The sequence below is a fragment of the Acanthisitta chloris genome, unplaced genomic scaffold (genome assembly GCF_000695815.1).
Source record: "Acanthisitta chloris isolate BGI_N310 unplaced genomic scaffold, ASM69581v1 scaffold4990, whole genome shotgun sequence".
Lineage (NCBI taxonomy): Eukaryota > Metazoa > Chordata > Aves > Passeriformes > Acanthisittidae > Acanthisitta > Acanthisitta chloris.
The window spans coordinates 64,899-84,567 of record NW_008651016.1 but is presented as its reverse complement, the minus strand read 5'-3'; the positions used below and the strand labels follow the sequence as shown (position 1 = coordinate 84,567).

The 19,669-nt window shown below is 37.7% G+C and overlaps 1 protein-coding gene across 1 annotated transcript in view; it reads right to left on the bottom strand.

Annotated features, from left to right (window-relative positions):
* The window catches only part of ARHGAP15 (Rho GTPase activating protein 15), a gene marked incomplete at its 5' end in the record, with an annotated part of 164,383 nt that overhangs the window by 103,040 nt on the left and 41,674 nt on the right, over positions 1–19,669 (bottom strand). The window contains one exon of the mRNA XM_009071282.1: positions 4,989–5,066. Coding sequence (XP_009069530.1) covers positions 4,989–5,066 — 78 coding nt within the window. The remainder of the gene's footprint in view (positions 1–4,988; positions 5,067–19,669) is intronic.

Below are 19,669 nucleotides of genomic sequence, written 5' to 3'. Positions count from 1 at the left end.
CAAAGCATTGGATACAAAGACAATTAGGAACTCTCTTGTATTATGCATGAACCAACACTTACTGAATGAACCAATAAGTGTTGAAATTTGTATTTCTATGGTTAGTTTCCCTGAACATATATGCATTAGGATAGAATCCTAGTGCTTCAGCAATGTGTTATGAACCCTTTAGAGCTCCATTTTTTTTCAGTTAATTTAGTACTCATGAAAATTGCTTGTTTGACAGTTGTAGAAATGGAATGCTTTTCCAGACATCAAGCAGATTAGCACAGGAGGCAGCGAGAAGGAGGTTTCTACCTCCTCATCCAGGTATCCCTGGTCTTAAAGCTTGGAGATAACTGAGGATTGTTGGGAGAGGTGTGTGTAAGCAGGACAGGAAACCTGGAGGGCTTAGCACAAAGAAGGTCCTTGCTGCATTAGAGTGGTGTGTATCACATGCCTTGTATACAAGGCTAGGTTGGATGGGGCTTGGAGCAACATGGGCTTATGCAAGGTGCCCCTGCCAAAGGCAGGGGATTGGAATGAGGTGATCTTTAAGGTCCTCTTCAACCTAAACCATTCCAGGATTCTATCTTCCACACATATTCAACCAGAGCAGAAAAAAATTGTTACTTACAAACATCCTGATGGCCAAAGAGTCTTCCCCTCTATTGGTGTTTTTCTTTTTCATGCACTTTTTGCCTCACTGTTGGCAGCTTTTCTCAGGCCAGAAACTTGCTACTGAAAAACACCTCCTCTCTGTCCCCACTGTTATATAGTGATGCCTTAACAGCCCTGACCAGCCCCACCTGGGGCACTTCCAGCCCCACCTACTGCCCCAGGGCCCTTGTCAGACCCACCCTGGGCCAAAACAATGGAGCTTTGCAGTGACATCCTCATAACCTAAACCTGGCAGCATGTTTTATGTGGCTTAATAGATCTATAGACAGTCCTTTATCCCTTTTCCTACAGGTGTGAATTAAAAGAACATCCCTATAAATACATGTAAAGGTTTTACCTTGTTTAAACTAGACCTTGCTTAGAATTAGCAAAAGTCCTCCAGATTTTTCCTAAAATCTGGTTTTACCTTGTTTAAACTAGACCTTGTTTAGAATTAGCAAAAGTCCTGCAGATTTTTCCTAAAATCCCTAAAGAATTGATAAGTACCTTGTCTGTTTTGGGCTGCTTTTTCAAAAATTTTAACTATGAGACTTAACCAATAATATGGAAAGTATAAGAGGAATAGCTACCTCTGTTTAATATCTCCAGCTATTATAGAAGCTTTTACTGTAGGTTCTCACCCAAAAATATTGACTGCTTGGTAGCTTAGCTTCTAAAACCCAAATTTTTCAGTGCTTGTAGACTCAGAAAAGTACAATTTCCTGATGTCAGTTTGGTCCAAGCAGTTTCTACTGCCTTGATTCAGTGATTTGAAAAATGATGACTTAGAGTTTCGAAAGTGCTGAGGGATGTTATAGCCTGGTCCTCTTATGATCAACTGATCTTTTCAGCTCTTAATGGGAAAATAAATCATAGATAAAAGATAATCCTGTTGCACAGAAGCAAAAAAGGTGTGATATCAATAGACTTTTATAGAAAAAGAAAACTCTGTGAGAGGGATAAAGTAAATAAGGTAGTTTGTTCTGCTGATGCTCATGTTGGCAAGGTCAAAGCCCTCTTCAGGAGCTGCCTACCTCAAGAAATGAGAATGAAACAAAATATATTCAGAGAACTAAAAAAGATACCAGGCTTTTTTTAATATTTCTTTTTTTATTGTAAATCCCTCCTCATCCCCAAAAATCTAGACTTTCAAGGGTCTTTTTATGTTTCTACTCTTTCTATTTCTTCTTTAATGATAAAGCTGTCAACTGTTTCTTTTCCTTTCATATTCACCAGTTCTCTCATTTCATTTTTGATGCTGCAGATGACATTAACAGTATAGGAAAAGGAGCCAAATAAAGCTTTGCTATATTCTAATTAATGATTTTGCTAATAAAATATACTTTGATATGGCAGCCAGCCTAGAGTGTCTTCTACGATCTTTCATTTTCCATGTGATACATATTATTTATAGCCTATAAATGTAGGTGTAACACAATGGCAAAGCAAGCATGAAGAAAGAGCCCAGTAAGTATTTGGTCTGTAGAGGAACTGACTGCACAGTCAATCTCTGCAATGCCAATAGGCTTTGTCAGAACATTTGTTTGCATTTATAATTAAATTAAACTTTAACTAAAATAAAAGGAAAAAGAAAAACCTCTATGGCAAAATTATATATATATAAAAATACTTCTTTCCTACTGTTAACTACTGAAAAATGAAGGTACAGGGATTGGCCCGAGGAGACCACAATAATTACTGAGGGAAAGGGATGAATGGAGAGTGAGTTATTAACGATCATCACACTGCAGAGCTTCAAGGGACTGGGGAATAAGCAGTTTGGGAGTATATTCTACTTTTCTTAGTATGTTTTTAACTTCATGAAACAGTCTGAAACTGCTGCTGTCCTCAGCACCTAATTTACAGGAGACATCAGGCTCCTGGGGACATTGGGAGGAGAATGCTGTTGCCCTCCCAAGCACACAATAAGTAATTCTTGTTTCCCTCCTCTCCCCACAATGTTTTCCAGCTATGACTCAAAGGGTTGATTCCTGCTTGCAGGTTCCTGCCAAGCACAGAGAGAAGGTGTATTTAAACAATTCAAACAGTGACTGGCTATCTTAAAGCCATTCTTTGTGTCTGTGTTCTTTTTAAAATGTTCTAATCAAAAGTTACTGGATTATTATCATTTGGGGACTGCAAAGTGAACCTCCCCCATTTCCCTCACATGGTGTTGGTGTCACCCCTGAGGGCTGCTAAGTGGCATTAGGGTTTACAGGAGTTGAACTTTAGCATGCTTTTACTTGAGGAAAACCTAAGTACAGACCTGGCTAGAAATTTTTTATAGCTAGGATTTTAAAGGATGCGTAAGGGGAGTTTGGATAGATATTATCACTTCCCCTTGAAAATCCATTCCGTCATGACATAAAATGCATGAATGCCCTAGTTGTATCAATGAAGACTAACATAAGAAACAGTAATTATCACAAGTGATAAGATGATAACATAGTTCTCCAGGGGTATTCATTTTCTTTGCATTTCATTTGGTCACTCAGTAGGGAGATTGCTTGCACGTGCCTGAAGTAGCTGGTGCCAGAGTGGCCTTAATGTACTATTAACTTCACCTTTATATATTCATTTTTCATAGTAGTATAAACCAGAAGAAAGAGATGCCTGGTACCTCTCTGCTGCAAAAAGCCAGCTCAGACTTCTGTCTAGCTTTACTGTATCAGCCCATCTGTTTTAGGTGAAAACTTGAGCAATAATGTTAACCTCAAGTACGTTAACCTTTGGATGCCATGAGACATGATAGACAGGACCATTATTTTTATGGCACAGCTTTTTCCTGAGCAAAGATCCTAGGCAGTGAAGAAGGATAGAAAATCCCATTTTTGCCTCTCTGTCTCCAAACAAAATACAGTGTATGGTAATTTGAAAGCCAAGGCAGCCTACATTATTGACACACAAATACCCAGCAACTATAAATTTAGGAGAACCCAAGTAATGAATCAAAACTGTGAGGCTGATTGGTAAATGATGATTTATTCAGTCTCTCTGAATTTACTGGCATAAATACTGATTTCTCATAAACCAGAGTTCATCCTTCAGTTTCAGCTAAAGACAAGATTGATCTGAAGCAGCTGAGGAGGTGGCAAACACCTACTGCTCCCCTGAAACCTTCCCTAGAGATGTAAATGGAGACTTGAAGGTGGGAATATTTTTACACCTCTCCTATCTCTCAATTTCATGAGAATATTTGAGTCAAAAGCCTTAGTTTATCTATAGTGCAAAGCTAACTGAGGAAGTTGCTCTCCAACAGCTATCACCTCCACATAGAATCCACAATATTTAGCATTTCTGGTAATAGTATCCAGGTAACATAAAAAAAGATAATAAAAAGTAGGGCAAAATGTTGCAGAAGCTTCACATTTATACTTGAGTAATGCAAAAGTGTATAAAGACTTTAATGCAATGTAAGATTTGGGATTTTTCCTAATTTCTGAGAAACTTAATTTTATCTTCTTGTGAAGTAGTATCATGAGGTTCACAATCATTGATGATACTTGCTAAGTTTTTAAATATGGGGAGAGGTAGCCTTTGCCAAGAATAGTAAACCATTTGGAGAGATGAATGTATTTGTCATTTATCCTAATTAGGTCCCAATATCAGCTTCCACACCTGTAACAGTATCTACTGACCAATGTTAGCTTGGTTTAGGTCACATCTGTGAAAAATGTGCTTTTGTATTTGTGGAAATATGTTCATTATATGTGGAATCTGTGGAAATATGTTCAGTGAATCTGTGCAGGATGGTTCTAAGTCTGGTTTTCAGGTCCCCAAAATATTCATCTTTCCTTCTCTCATTTTTTTTGGGTCAAATCTTTGCTTTTTCAAAATCAGTGGTAAATCTTCCACTGACTTTGGCAGAGCCAGTACTCCACTTTTAGTATTTCCTTTTAAGTTCTTTTCAGCACCTTTTTCTCTTTCACTGGTTTCCTTTGGATCACTGTTCTACTTTTGGTTTTGTTTAACTTTCAACATCCAAACAATCTGCTATTTTTCCTTTTAATCTTTTTCTTCCCCCCTCACTTTGATTCTTTGGTTTCTACATATGCTTTGCTTTTTGCCACCTTATTTCATGTCTCCATTTCCTCCTGTATTTTTAGATTTGTTTGTTGTTTGTTTCTCATCTCCAGTTTCACTACTATTTGCCTCTGCTTACTCTGCTCTTTTCCTCTCTCCTAGCTGACATTTCCCTCTGTGCAATATCTTTCTACCTTCCCTTTCCCCTCTTTTCCAAAACACAGCTCATCATTCTATGCCACTAATGTATAGCAGATTCTGAAATACTGTCATCTGAGACAGTTAAGTACTAAACAAAACATTACCAGGGTGGAGGAATCACTTACCCTGATTGACAACAAATCGTAACTTCTGTATTGTTGCCAGATTGCCGCTAACTCTGTATATTCCATCAACATCTAGACCTGAAAGAGAAACACATATTTCTTTTTAGATCATAGAAGTATTTTTCTTTGTATGTCTGTCAGGAAGCCAGAAGCACCCTCAGAAGTATGAAGAAGAGCAGCGTAGCGAACGACTGAAAAATAATCCACCTGACAACAACTGAAGTGCCTCCTCACTGATTAAAACAACAATGAAAAATAAAAGTGGTAGATTAACTTAAGTGAATACAAAACACCTAGCTATAATTATCTTGTAATTCTGTCAGCAGAGTACGGTTCTGCAAGGGGATTTGAGTATGACAGGAAAGGAAGAGGTAATTAGCTCTCATGCTCATCGAGAAGGGTTGTTTAGCATGATGCTACTCCAACTCTGCTTAAACGTGGGGTGTTTGCACTAATAATGCAGGGGAACCTTCTCCATCTGGGCTCTGGGTTTTTCAGACATGAATTTCTCAGGCTGTGACCTTTCTGAAAATAAAACGGTGAGGTGCCCACCCTGCAATCATGACATGTGTGAGACTACACACAACTACCCTTTCTCTACTATATTCTTCATAGCGGAACAGACAGGTTTGAAGATGAAATTAAATATCCCAAATAGCATATGCCCTGGAGTACATTTCTTCATTAATATAGGCCATTCTTTTCAAGGACAACCCGACAGTCTTGTTTCTCCCTGCATATCTAGTCAAGGTTTATCTTCTAGGTGAAACTAGATGTCATACTCCCCTTTGTGACATATTATCTCCTACAGCAAGCTCTGCTGATACGAGTGTTTAAAATAGCACTTCCAGCCCTGGTTGCATAGCTGTAGCATTTCAAAGCACATGGGAACTGCTCTCCTTTTCCTAGAGAATTAGCTGTTGTGCAACAATGACCGAATCTGCATGCTGAAAAATCAAACCCGCTAAACTGTACATTGTCATTTCACATTTAAAACTTGCAAGTGCATAAGAAGCCAAGAGAATCTACACAAAACAGGGTGGGTTTTTTTAAGGCTACTTATCCCTTGGAACACAAGTTTTAATTAGCTTTTGGCAAGCAATTTCATAGAAAGTCTTTCTCTTGGATAACGCTAATTTGTCAAACCCAAAAATTTTCAGGAAATATTTCCTGACAATGTATCTGGGGGGAATAGTTTTTCCAATTTGGGATGGGGGAAAAGGAAATCTGAAACTACAGGGAAGAGAGAAAACAAATCCAAAAGCCCAGAAGCCCAGTTGTAATAACAGTTAAAGAAGATGCTGAGGTTCAAGTCCTTATTGACACTTGCATCATGCTTTGGCAGATGAGTACTGTAGCCAGGGGATGCAGCTGCTTGAAGGTATTTCTAACTGATCGTGAAATATTTTAAAAGACTTACTTCTCCTTTTGGTGCAGACTGAAACCAAAGAAAGTCTTTTGTTTGTTTGCATGTTTGTTTTCTCTCTCTCCAAAGTAGATCTTATATTAAGTCTATCTTGCTAGAGACATCTTGATTTGGTTTGCAGTAAATAATCTATTTTTGAAATTCATAATAATTCCATTAGCTGGTTATTCATAATAATTCTCCACTGCTTATCTGTGTGTTTTATCAGACATTTTTCTACCCTGCACCCGTGGGTGTCCTGCAACATAATACTGAGAGTGGTGATTCATTTCAGGAAGATCTCGCCTTTGGTTACAGAGGGATAAAGAAAAAGTTTATTTAAGAGAAATCAAAAAGGATTTGGTAATCAAGAAATCTTGGAAGTTATCCATCTGCTAGATATATAACACATGAGCAAATGGAAATTACTTAAATGTTTAAGTAATGCAATTTTATCCTAAATCTGAAGAGTCTCATTCTGGTTAAGTATGGGGAGAGTGAGAGAGAAAGAGTAATTCCCAGCATAGGATTGTGGGACTCTTGTGGTAAGGGATTAACAATTCCATCATGTAAAATGAAGCCTAAACCAGAAATTACAAAAGAAAGCTAAAGCAAACTAACAAACAGACAAGCCCCCAAACACAATGTTCACTTTTCTTTGGATCTAACTCAATTCAGTTCTTAATCTTATTGGATATATGGAAGTGAAAGCAATCCATGCCACTCTGGGTGAAATAGTCTCACATTAAGAGCATCAATTTGAAACCTGCATAAATCATCAGGATCAAATGAAAATGACAAGCTGTGTTGTAAATTGGTGGATATTACATCTTGCAACATGATCTGGAGTATACAAGTACATTATTATTGTTATAAATTTACTGGTCCAGAAATAAGGTCTGATTAGCATTTCATTTGGACACTATACAATATGGCAGAGAGGAAAAAAAATAAAGAATTTTAAAAATCCAAGAATATCAAGCCAATTATAGTGTTCACGTGCCATCAACTTTCTGCTCCAAGAACTTTGAAAGTTAAGCCAAACCAAAGCAATGCAAATTGGTGGATTTGGACATCCTTTTCATGACCGCATTATCTTAGCTGGATTGTTAACAACTTATTTTGGAAATCCAATTAGGCACAAAGGAGAAAAAGAGAGAGAGAAAGAGAGAGAGAGAGAAATATATCTTTATAGTTCTAATATCCAGATTCTATGAAAAAATTTCAAAGCAAATTCACTTTTAAGGGCACCTCTATCAAGAATAAAAACATCATTGCACTGCTGTCAGTGTTTCTTCACGAGAGGCTATAAATACTTAGGGAACAAGATGAAACAAAAGCCTTGCAGAGTTTCCTATCTGGTGCTGGAGTTTAAGTTCAGTGGTAAAGACCATTTCAGGAAAAAAGATATTCATTGTAATAAAGTCAACTTTAGTTCACTATAGGGTGACCTTGTGTTTTGTAGTGGGGTTTATCAGGGTAGAATCACTGGATTTTGCCCTTAAGGGCAACACGTATTTTATTTGCTTTATATTCCAATCTCTAACTCTGTTTCTGTTTGTTTTAATGAGGAACCTGAGAACAGGATGGACCCATATTTAGAAATTATAGCCAAAAGCATGATAATGACTTCAGTATTTTCACATTAAATTTTGTAATGGTATAAGAAATGTAGGAAAAGGACTTACTCAAGAATACATCAGTTCAGCTGCCAAACTAAAGTAAATGTTAACTATTTCCATTAAGAAAATTATACAGGTGATCCTGATGAGAAAGTTAAAAGTCAACGGGATTCAGGCTTGGTTGAGATTCATGAATAAAAATGAATGTTATAGTCACTCTGCACCGCACAGAAGATGTTAGAAGTACACTTATTTAAGAACATTTATGTGTATACCTGCACAGAAGATGTTAGAAGAACGCTCATTTAAAACACTTCTTGCCCTCCTACTTCTAGCCAAAATGGAAGTTAGATGAATGCAGGTCAGTGTCAAATCCAGCAGCAGTTTGAGCTGGAACCAGGTGTTGCACAGAAACATTAAAAAATGTATAATGAGAAAATGAGAGTTTAGGTGATATATTTATTCAAATAAATGTTTTAAAATATTAGACTTTGATATGGGCTGAGGTAGTCCTGGGGATTCATAAACTGCCTGGAATGAAATGTTCACACTAATTCTTTTCTGTTGCATAGAAAAAAATCCCTCTCCCAAATCACATTGTACTCTGCCTAGTCTATGTTTGACAGTACCTTCAAATTTAGTCTAAAAGGAAATTTCTATGTGCAGGGAGAAGGGGTTGGTGGTACACAGAAATTTCCCTGGTTTTTTAACAAGATTTAGGAATCAAAACATACCATTTTAAACAGTACTAGGTAACTTCCTGCATAGAAATCCATGAAACTTGCACAATTAATGTATCCTGAAATAGGTGTGGTCCTCAGGCCTGTTTTGTAAAAGAAACCATCGTGCTGGATTCAACAACAAAGTGAAGTACAAACTTGAAGAAAGGCATTCTTTAGTTAGTCCTTTCATTTAAAATCAGTTATGTTCAGGGCAAAACTATTGTATTTCAAAGGAGCCTATTATGCCTTCCCATAAACAGAAAGATCATACGTTTTAAAACTAAAGTATCATTATGTAATCAAGCTGTTGTATTATAAACTATTTTGTGGGCTCAGATGCCCAGGGCTATCTTTACAAATATTTAAGAGGTCATTATCAGGGTATGTTCTCCCTAAAACTATAATTCTTTCCTTGTGTTTTCATATGCATCTTACCATAAATATCTGATTTATAAAAAAATTTTTTGGAAGTTTACTAAGGGCAAAAAAGTGAGGCAAGAAGTCATTTAAAGAAGCAAATACACCCATGTCAAGATAATGTGTCTGAGGAGAAAAACACAACACAACGTGCGCCGAAAAATTTCACAGAAGGATCAAGATTTGTATGCCAGCAGAAGGAAATTTATAAGGAGCAGCAAAGAATAAACCTGACACATTAAAATTCTCATTAAAAGTACTGCGTCTGCATCAGGTGACAAAAGGTACCCAGAGTTTCAGGTGAATGAGGGAGCAAAAATGATGAGAACTAGTAAGGAAATAGGAGTTACACCACAGTGCTGCTGGCACCTCTGCCCTGCTTTCTGGTGTGGCAATGGGTGGGGTTGGACATGCCCTAAAGCTCCCGAGCTGTGCTGGAGGCTGACACCGGGATGGGCTCTACTCTGCTGGAACAAAACTGCTACTTTGCTCGCCAGAACTAACCCCTTCTTGTACTCCTCCCAGCAAAGCAGCATGTTCACGAGGCTCAAAACAACATCCCAGCAAACCTCTGATACGAAAACAGGTCCCATCCCCCATCCACGGAAGGTACCTGGCTACTGTGGAAGTTGGTGTCACTCAAATGTCATGTTAGGTAGTTCTAACACAGGATAAACCAACCTAGGAGACCAAACAGTGGATGACATTGAGAGGCAATAAGAAGGACAGAAACATAGTAACTGTTGTAAAAAGGTCTGTTCTCATGGTAGACTTATGTCTCTCATTTGCAAATAAAATATAAAGAAATATTTGGAAATGACTAAGGCTGAAGAGTTATTCTGATATTGTAAAAGCAGTAAGTGGGATGCTCTTGGAGACTGGCTAGACTGACCTCAGTCACAGACAGTCTACTTAAATAATTAATTCAGGACACTAGGAACAAATAATTCATGACAAAATATCATTAATCCCAACCAGCATGGTTTCATGGAAATCAAGGCTTTGTCTAGCAAACTTGTGGCATTTTTTGATAGGACTGAATTTTTGACAGGTCTGGTTGATGAAGGCAATGGTGTTGAAATAGTATGTTTGGCTTTCTGTGAGTCTTTTGACTTAGTACCACATGACATTTTGATTAAAGCACTTGCATTTTAAAGAATTAACAGGGCATATATTACATGGATTAAAAACTGGCTCTATGACAGACCCCAAAGTGTGGTAGTTAATGGGAGATATCAGTTAGCAAGGTCATAACTGGCACATCTCTCAAGAGTGGAGCTCTCAGTACTGTGCCATCTGATGCCTTTATCAGAGGTGGGACAGTGAAGAAGAAAAAAAATTTCATGGCAAAATAAGCAGATGACACAAAAATCAGGGAGATATTAAAAGATGATAAGCACCAGTAAAGTTACAGGAGGTCTGAATTCCTATCCTAAATGCTTAGAGTCTAGCAAAATAAGTTTTTGTATGGAGAAACACAGGCTGCATCCAACACTCTGGTTGTAGGTTACAAAGGACTTGAGGTTTATTTTTAAAAAACAGCTGAACATGATCTCTGAATTCAGTGCTACAACAAAAAGGACTAATGTGATCCCTTGAATTATAAAAGAGTAGCAAAGAGAAGCAGGGAAGAGGTTGCACATCTTCATGGGCTACAAATAGAATCTCCAGTAGAGCACTGCACTTGATGTTCATAAAGCATGAAACATAAAATATATGCTTTGTTGCTTCATATTAGAGAGAGGATGGAGAAATGTACTCTCCATCAGTACTTCTCATGTGATTTGAAGATATTGGACTCCCAACCAAGCTGCAGGACCTGCCTGAATTCAAGGTATTATGAACAAGATTTTCTTTATTCTGTGATCAGTAGAAATCCAACCCTGCTTTAGAATTTAGTAAAGGCAGAGATAGTGGGGGAAAGAAAGGAGGGGTAAAATTGTACTGGTTCTTAACAGGCTAAGAAATGGCTCTATAGGAGGTGTCTGACATGAGGTTTGGTGAATCTCTTTAGGAAATTAGCTAACAAGAAATAATTCTATGTTTGACTGCAACAATATCAAGAAGATGAGGGGCATTCCTACATAAAAAAAGAATCTCATTTTTTCTTGCAGTAATAACTCCAAGATGCAGTGAAAGGGGAAAAGCTTGACTAGGATCTGATTGTTTTCAAGACCCTGTAGAAACTGTTTAATGGAAGCAATTACAACACTGAATATGAGCATTACAGACTGAGAATAAGTAACAAGTGAATATGATGGATGATATACTTTATTCTGTTTCATATCACTTGATGGTAGAATTCCCACTTAGATATTTATACACAAATAAATAAGGGCAGTGACAGTACAAAGCAAGTGTAATTTAAATGAACACACAGTTCACTGCTACATGGGGCTGCTGTTTAATGCTGAAATCAAGCTTGCTATGCCTTCGTCTTCTTCTCTATTGTGCTACGGTTTGACATTCAAGAAGTTTATGGTTTAAAAGCCCCAGAAACAACAAGACTTACTCAGAAGGCTGCCTGTAACAAGAACCAAAACTAAGCCTTGTAACTGTTTGTTTTGAATGAACCCATCGAACACGCATTGTGCTCACTGTAATTTTGCTGTTACCTCCAATATATACTTTTGCCATTCTGCTAGTCCCAATTCTTGCAGCTAAACAAAGTGACCTCATTGCTTTCCACTGTATTTTCTTTTAAACATTGGCTGGGATGATTGAGATTCAGGAATGTGGGAAAATGGATTCCCAAGCCACGTCCATCCCCTTTAATTCTGAGCTGTAATTTTTGGCTTGGCTTGAATCACAGTCATCACATTTCAGTCTGAATCTCTCTGTAAAGTGATCTTTCTTAAACATTTCTTTCACTCATCATGGGATCAGAAACAAAGCCATTCTAGTCTTTCAGCGAAACACTTACAAACGTCTTTTTACAGAGACTCACAAGAGCTGAATTTCCTTTAAAAATGTTTGAAAAAGAGGAGGTTTTCATTGCCTGATTGTCCTCTTTGTGAATCTTGTCATCTGTATGCCATGAGCTACAGCTATTTTAATCTGTTTTTGTTTGCAATCCATTTGGTGTCCGCCCAAGAAAATGCAGGTGATTCTAATTAACTTACTGCTGAAGATGTGGAAAAATCTCAATTGTGCTACAGAGAATTATACACTTAAAACCTTCCCTCTATTATTTATAACAGCTTATTAATGAAAATGATTACATGAATATATTTACCACCTGATTCATCTTTGTTCACTTTTTAAATCAACAAGGTTTATGCTAAAGGGGAAAAAAATCCCAACCAAATACAGACCTCAAGTACATACATCAGCTTCTGGTTTCAATGGAATGGCAGCTTAAAAGGAAATAACATTGTCTTACTTCATGCAACACAGTATAATATCTGGAATTACCGAATATTCAGAAGTAGCCATTCTCTCTCTTTAAAACATTAGTATTTAATTTTGGGAATGTGTATTTCTTTTTTGTTTGCTTGTTTGTTTTCTCCCTCACCACTCCTATTCACTCTCATTTGCTGCAGTTACTGCTTCTCATGTATGGGTTAGTACATCCATTCTGATAAATTCTGAATTTATCTGAAATAAAATAAGATTTCTGTGGTTCTCTGCTACTTTATCAAGTATATATTTTTCCTGTTTCACCGAGAGTGACCAAGAGTGGTAAGGCACTGGCACAGGTTGTCCAGTGAGCTTGTGGGTGCCCCATCCCTGGAAGTGTTCAAGGCCAAGCTGGATGGGGTTTGGAGCAGCCTGGTATACTGGAAGGTGTCCTTGCCCAGGGCAGGGGTTTGAAACTAGATGGCCTTTCAGGTTCCTTCCAACCCAAACCATTATAGGATTCTATGAGAACTCTTTAAAGAGTATTGGGAATCTTCGAAAGCTGAATGGTCCTTCACCAGAAAGTCTCTTGAGGTATAATCAGCTTCATGTTGCCAGAGATTTGCAGCTTCCTATTCTTACCTCTCTCACATTATGGCCAGAGGACACTGTGGTGACTAACTGGATGGAACTTCAGGTAGAGAAATTTGAGTCATTTGTAGGAAAATAAATAGCAGCTAAATACATGCACTGAGTATTTTCTAGGAGGTACAGCTACCAACAGGCAGTTTGCCACCTTCCATTTCTATTATTCCAGGCCATGCAATATACACTCTGATAGTCCTAGTTGAATGTGATGACAATGTAGGTAATGCAGTTTATTTTTGGGAGGATGAAAGCCTGAATAAAGGTTATCATTTTAAGAGAAGCTGACGATGGAAAAACTCATCCACTGTGTGACAAGATCAGAACAGCTGGGGATGCAATGTGGAGGGTGGGGGAGAAGAGAGCCAAGGTATTTTGTATGTTCAAGAAATATATACAACACTGCCATTTCTTATATCCCAGCTGTGCCTGTTAACTTCTGGAAACATGTAGAGCTCAGCAATAAAGCATACTTGACTGATATTTACTGCAATGTGCACTATAAGACATTTTCTGTCACACATTACGTTCTGAAAGAGTTAAGTAACATGAAAAATACAGGCTCGAGATTATATCTGTCATGGATGAAAATACTACATTTATGCCTCATTGTAATCCATTCATTGGTTTATGGACCCTGAGCCCTCCAGGGAGTGTCACAACTCCACATGATACTGCTGAGAGCTGTATTTTACTTTTGGGTTTCTGATTTAGCTGAAAGAAGTTTAAAAACACATGTAGCCTGACAACTCCCTGTTGGCTATACAACTGAGGAGGGTCAAGAACATAAACTATTCCAGCAAAAGCCAGCTGGAACTTAGGCTCACCATGAAGATCTGCCTGTTACAGACAGTAGCAGACAAGAAATTTATGCATTTTGCTAAGTCCTCCTACTTTGGTTGAACTGTGCTTCATTTAGGGATCCATCATCACCAACATCATGCCTGTTTTTTTGAGCAACATCAGAACACTAAAGGAAATTTCACTTTGGGGGGTTCAGATCTCCTTGTAGGACTATATAGGACTTCCAGTCAGGTCCACTGACACCAGTAGGAACTGTGGTTAAAAGCTAAGGGACAGACACAATTCTCCAAACATCCCTTGGTCCCACTGCTCATTTTAAAGAGAATTTAGTGCACAGTAGGGACAAATCTTTTCCCATCTTTCACAATAGTGAGAGATTAAATTAGACCTCAGCAATGTCATCTCCCTATCCTGACTGGTACTGCTGCTTATTGGACTTTGAACAGTTGGAAGTGGAAGAACTGTACATGTGGGCACACAAAATCTTCAGCCAAATGGGTAAGGAGTTTGCATTTTCTGGACTGCAGTGTCTTTGCTTGGCAAAGAGATTGAGCTATTTTTTTATTTTTTTTATGCTAGTGGTTGGGATAGGAAGTTTAAAATGGAATAGAGATAGTTATGACAGAAATTGAAAGTCACAGGAAAGCTGCTTCCATAATTTTTCGGGTTTAGAGATAGTTGAGGAGTTCAGATAGGCCCAATACTCTTCTCTACAGCAGTTCCATTACTTGACAGTCTGACACTATGCTCTGTTCAGCCTTAAATGTCTCAAGGTTATCTATGTTGTCTCCAGGACCAGGTCCTACCTAACATCCTGTGGGCATGTTCTGCAGCTGCTGAGCATAGCTGGGGTGCAGATGGCAGCACAGAGTTTAACTTATAGTTCAACAACAGTTAAAGAAATATCACAAGGCACTTGATAGCACTTGTTTTGTTGCACAACACAGAAGGCTGGATCTGTGAGTTGCAGTTAGAAATCAGACCAGCTCAGTTCTGGGTTTCTAACAGAGGAATGTGTAAAACCCTACTCTAAAAACAGTTGGGGCTCTCCTGTGCAGTTGGTGACAGTCTTTGCTTATTCGTATCATATTGTTGGCATCTCTCTTTGTATTTGCTTTTTATCTTTAAGTGGGAGAAAACATTTAAAAATCAGATTCTTTAGTCTAAGGCACACTATCAGACACCTTTGAGTGTTACAGTCCATGGCTGTGTGGAAAACTCAGAGGGTCTCTTGGAAGATAAGTATACACACAGCTATCTAACACCAACTTACTGAATTCTTAGCATTGCATATCTGCCTAACATATAAATGTGTTATACAAAGGTGTGTGTGTATGTGCATACATAGATAACTTTTACTTTAATAGGATTTTTCCCAGTGTACATTGCACACTTAAAGGCACCATAATGATGAAAACCAGGGAACTCCACTGAGTGTTCTTGCACCTTCTTTCGTGTGATAAATCTCTATTCTAATGAGTAAAAGCTTCTTGGTTTTGCAAAATTCATATTTAGTGTTATGAAACAGTGACATTAAGCAGCACTATGTGAAACAACAGAAACATTAATTTTAATATTACACAAACTAATTGTGTTTACATATTTTTCCACTTTGTTTTGCCATCTTAGCTGCAGGACTCTGCAGTTATATAGATACTATTTTTCCTGTCTTTCCCACTATGTTTTCTGCTCCCAAATTGGTTCAGGTAACCTAAGAGCTTTTTTACTGCATCCATTTAATTTGGGCAAAATCTGACCACCAAAGCAATATTCAGCAAAAGATGTAGTCAAGCTATCTACAGAAACCATAAAAATCCTTGATTGGATTGCAAAGAATAATAGGTGCCAAAAGTTAAGAGACTAGAGCATCCTTCATTACTTTGACATAAGCAACTCTGTAGTTTCCATGCTATGGTTTGACATGCATACCATGATATGCTACACTAAAATAGCACAAAACTTGTATATGAATTGCTCAGGGCCTCCCCAAAAGAGGTTGTTTAAGTATAGATTGAAAAGGAACAAATTGATTTCTACTTTGAAATATGCAAATAAAAATATCACAATGAAGTGCAAATAATATAACAGAAACATGACTGAGACATGCAAGGAATGCATAAATATATTGACTTCTGATGAGAAAAGAAACTAGTTGCAAAATAATGTACTGGATATCTGTTAGCAGAATTTTGGGTGAAGTAAATGCATAAATATGAGTATCATTTGATATTGTCATGGAAGATAATGATTTTAAAATTTGAAGCTGCAGGAAGAATTTTGATTTGAATCATTGCCTTTTTATCTTAATGCTGACTGTGACATGGAGTGATGTAAGGAAGGTAGAAATCCAATCTCATCCCTTTTATTAGGGTTCACATAGACACTCTGGTATTTCTGAAGACTTGGAAAGGCAAAGTTGGCATACAGTGCTTTCCATATCTAATTTCCTTTGGCGAAAATTCCGGTAATTGTTAGTGACATTTACTATAGAGACATCCAAGTCAGCTGCAAAGTTTTTAACAGAAACTGTTACTGTAAGTTGTGCTCTCTGTGTTTTCTAAGTATGACATATCAAAATACAAAATGCAACTGAGAGAGATAATAAAAGACATCGTGAACCATTTCCAGTGTGCAAAATCAGATACTTTACAAACATCTGTGTATCATGAGTGTTTGAAAAGGATCAAAAAATATTGTATCTTTGCTCAGTGAAGGTAGAAGTGCTCCTGTGCACAGAAATCCATCACTGGATCAGTGCTGTTTATGACCAGAGAACAGCCACTGCTGTGAGGACAGTCCTGCAGGTCACACATCAGGGCACTAAATAAAGTGTTTTCTGAGCTTCTCTGGTATAGTGGCAAAGTAGAAAAACCAGTCTGATTAAAGAGCACCCTTCCAGCACCTTCCACCTTCCTGTTTGGATTCATGTCTAGCTTACAGTTTATTTGGTAATAATAATACCAACTGGAATAATTTTGTTTTCAATGGTTAGAGATGCTCAGCTTATTCAAAGTGAAGTTTATAGGCTAAGTGAAAGCAGTTTTCAATAGAAGAGGATGTATCTTATCTTTCTACTAAGGTTTATTAAAAATATGTAACACCTGATAATTTAACACCAAATGAGTGGCTGCTAAATTTCCCCCTCTCTTTGTCTCTCTGTCTCACACACACAAACAGAGGAATGCTTCTCAGCTGCCAAGCTATGTGCCAAGATTTTGTTCACTTTAATCTCAATCATATGAGTTAGAGAACCATGAAACAAAGTTTCTACCAAGTATGCTGACAGATTTTTAGTTCTAGTGTCTCCACAGGGCATCACGACAAGTACACTAAGGAACTTTTCTTATTAAAGATTTCTGAGCTGATCCGTTTTTCATTTAAGTCAACATGAGCAGTATCACCATGAAGAACTCAGCACTTGCTAACTGATACCATACACTCATCAAAATTATTTCATTTCTAAGTAAACAAAAAGCTGTGGTACCTCCAACACCATTGTGTGGTTACTGCTGGCACGGGAAAGACACTTGGTGGCAGCTACTTTGGCGTGTTATGTCACGTAACACCATGTCAGTTCAGGACTGACAAATTGAAACATAAGGTTTGAAATATTGGGGGGAAGTTTTCCTGGGGAGGTGGAGCAAAGAGGCATGGAATAGCCTCTTTCTGCCTTTTGAGGACTTCTTATCTTCTGAGTGAAGATATCTCAGAGAAGACCCGTTGACCTGACCCTTGTTTTGGAGGGATCCAGGGTGATTTTAAGAGCCACAGTATCACCTGTAAATGGCTCTGTAAATTAACCCATAATTTGGGCCTTTGAAAAAGTTCTTGTTGTTTGTTTTGAAACCCTGAGGGAAAATCTGAGTATTTGCATTTTTTTTTCCAAACGCATAAAGCTTAAGGCACTGAAACAACATCACCTTGAAACATTTCCTTAACTGTAAGGAACAGCTATTGACCACAGAATAGATCTATGCAGGTCCTTAAAGAGAAATCTCCATCTGTCTTGGTGGACAGAAGTTTATATCAATAAAGCAGAAATTATAGGAAGAAACAACCTAGATCCATTACAAAGCAGAGTAAGCATGAGGAAGCAGTTTCTGATAGCAACACCCATTTCCCAAGAATTTCAGTTCATTGAAATGCATCATCTCTGACAACAAAATAAAAAAGGTACTTTAGGGAATCATGAGGAGAGAGCTGGATCAGGCTGGCTGGAGCTGCTCAGGATGCAAGAGGTATAGTTCTGTTGTGTTATGAAACAAAATGCTCACATTTTGCTCTCATTACATATATGTGATTCCTCCCAAACCAGGGAGCATTGTTTGAGTAAAGACAAAAAGAAGTTGGTTTGCAATATATAATTACATCCATGATCTGTGTGGATCCTGATTATAATAAAACAATCTGCTGAGCAAACATACAACTGGAGATCTTTGAAAGACTTGTTAGTTCTTTGGGGGGGGGTGTTATCATGCAGTAGCCAATTTAGAGGCAAATCTGTTATTAGATTGCTAACAATATCAGTTTCATAATTTCGGGGAAGCAAAACAAGGTAAAAATCTTTTCTTAAAGAAGTGAAAGCCTTAACATAAAGCCTCTTATTTAAGCTGCCCTCCTCCTCTGCCCTTTGCCTTCCTCCTGAAGCTGTCTGTTGGTACAATTTCTCTCACTTAGGTATCAATCCCATTAGACTGTGGTATTATATGGTTAAAACATTGATGTAACACAAGCTGCTACAGCAAATAATTGAAGTAATAAAATACAACTGCAGTTATTTGCTCTCTTGAATTGCAGGCAGGAAAAAAGGAGACGGGTTTTTTTTAAACTGACCCCATAGCATTGTATACAGACAGCAAAACTTCTTTTTTAATGTGTTTGCTTTTATTGCTGTAAAACTTTTTTGAAAAAAATTATAGTGTAGCTGTATTAGCTTTTTTTTCCCCCCACAGGAAAAGTGATTAGGTTGTATTGTGGAATTATGCCTTTGAAAACATAACTTATATTTAAGTGTCAGGGATATTGAAGGAATCTAAAACTCCAACTACCTTTTTTCCTCCAAAAAAAGATATGTAATGAACTTCAATTTTGTGTGTGTGTGTGAGTGAACATCTCTAGGCCAAGACTCATTTCGTCAAGTGTTAGCCCAAAGTCTTCCACTAATGGCTGAACTGTAAAGTCTGACTAAACAGGGTTTGCAGTGAAAATCTTGCCAAGCTCCTTGTCTCTGATGGCTCAGTACTTCACAGCCTCATCTTATTCAGGAGGAAAAGAGAGGAGTTTTGTGTCTATCTTTTTACCTTTTTCATGGCTAGGAGGTAGACACCCTCATGAGTGATCTTCCCTGAACCTGACTCTGGCCAAGGGTTATGTCAGGACCTTCATTCTCTTTTTGGCACAGAGAAAGCAACAGAGACAGTCAGCTGGCTTTAAATTTCTCTAGACTTTTTGTTTCGGCGCGCACAAGTGTCAGCTCCTTGATTTACAAAGTGTATTAACATTATTTTAATATCTAGGATGCGTTGTTTGATTCCTTTTTATTTCGTAGGTTAAGTGGTTTGTTTTATTTATTAAGCCTATTGAACAGGATTTTATGGAAAATTCGGAAGACAAAATGCCCTGTTTCCTTCTACATGTTCACGAATAGATATATTATACAATGCTAGAAAAAGGCAAAAGGCCAAACTCATCTCTGGTGTAATTCCAGTAAAAGCAATAAAATTACAC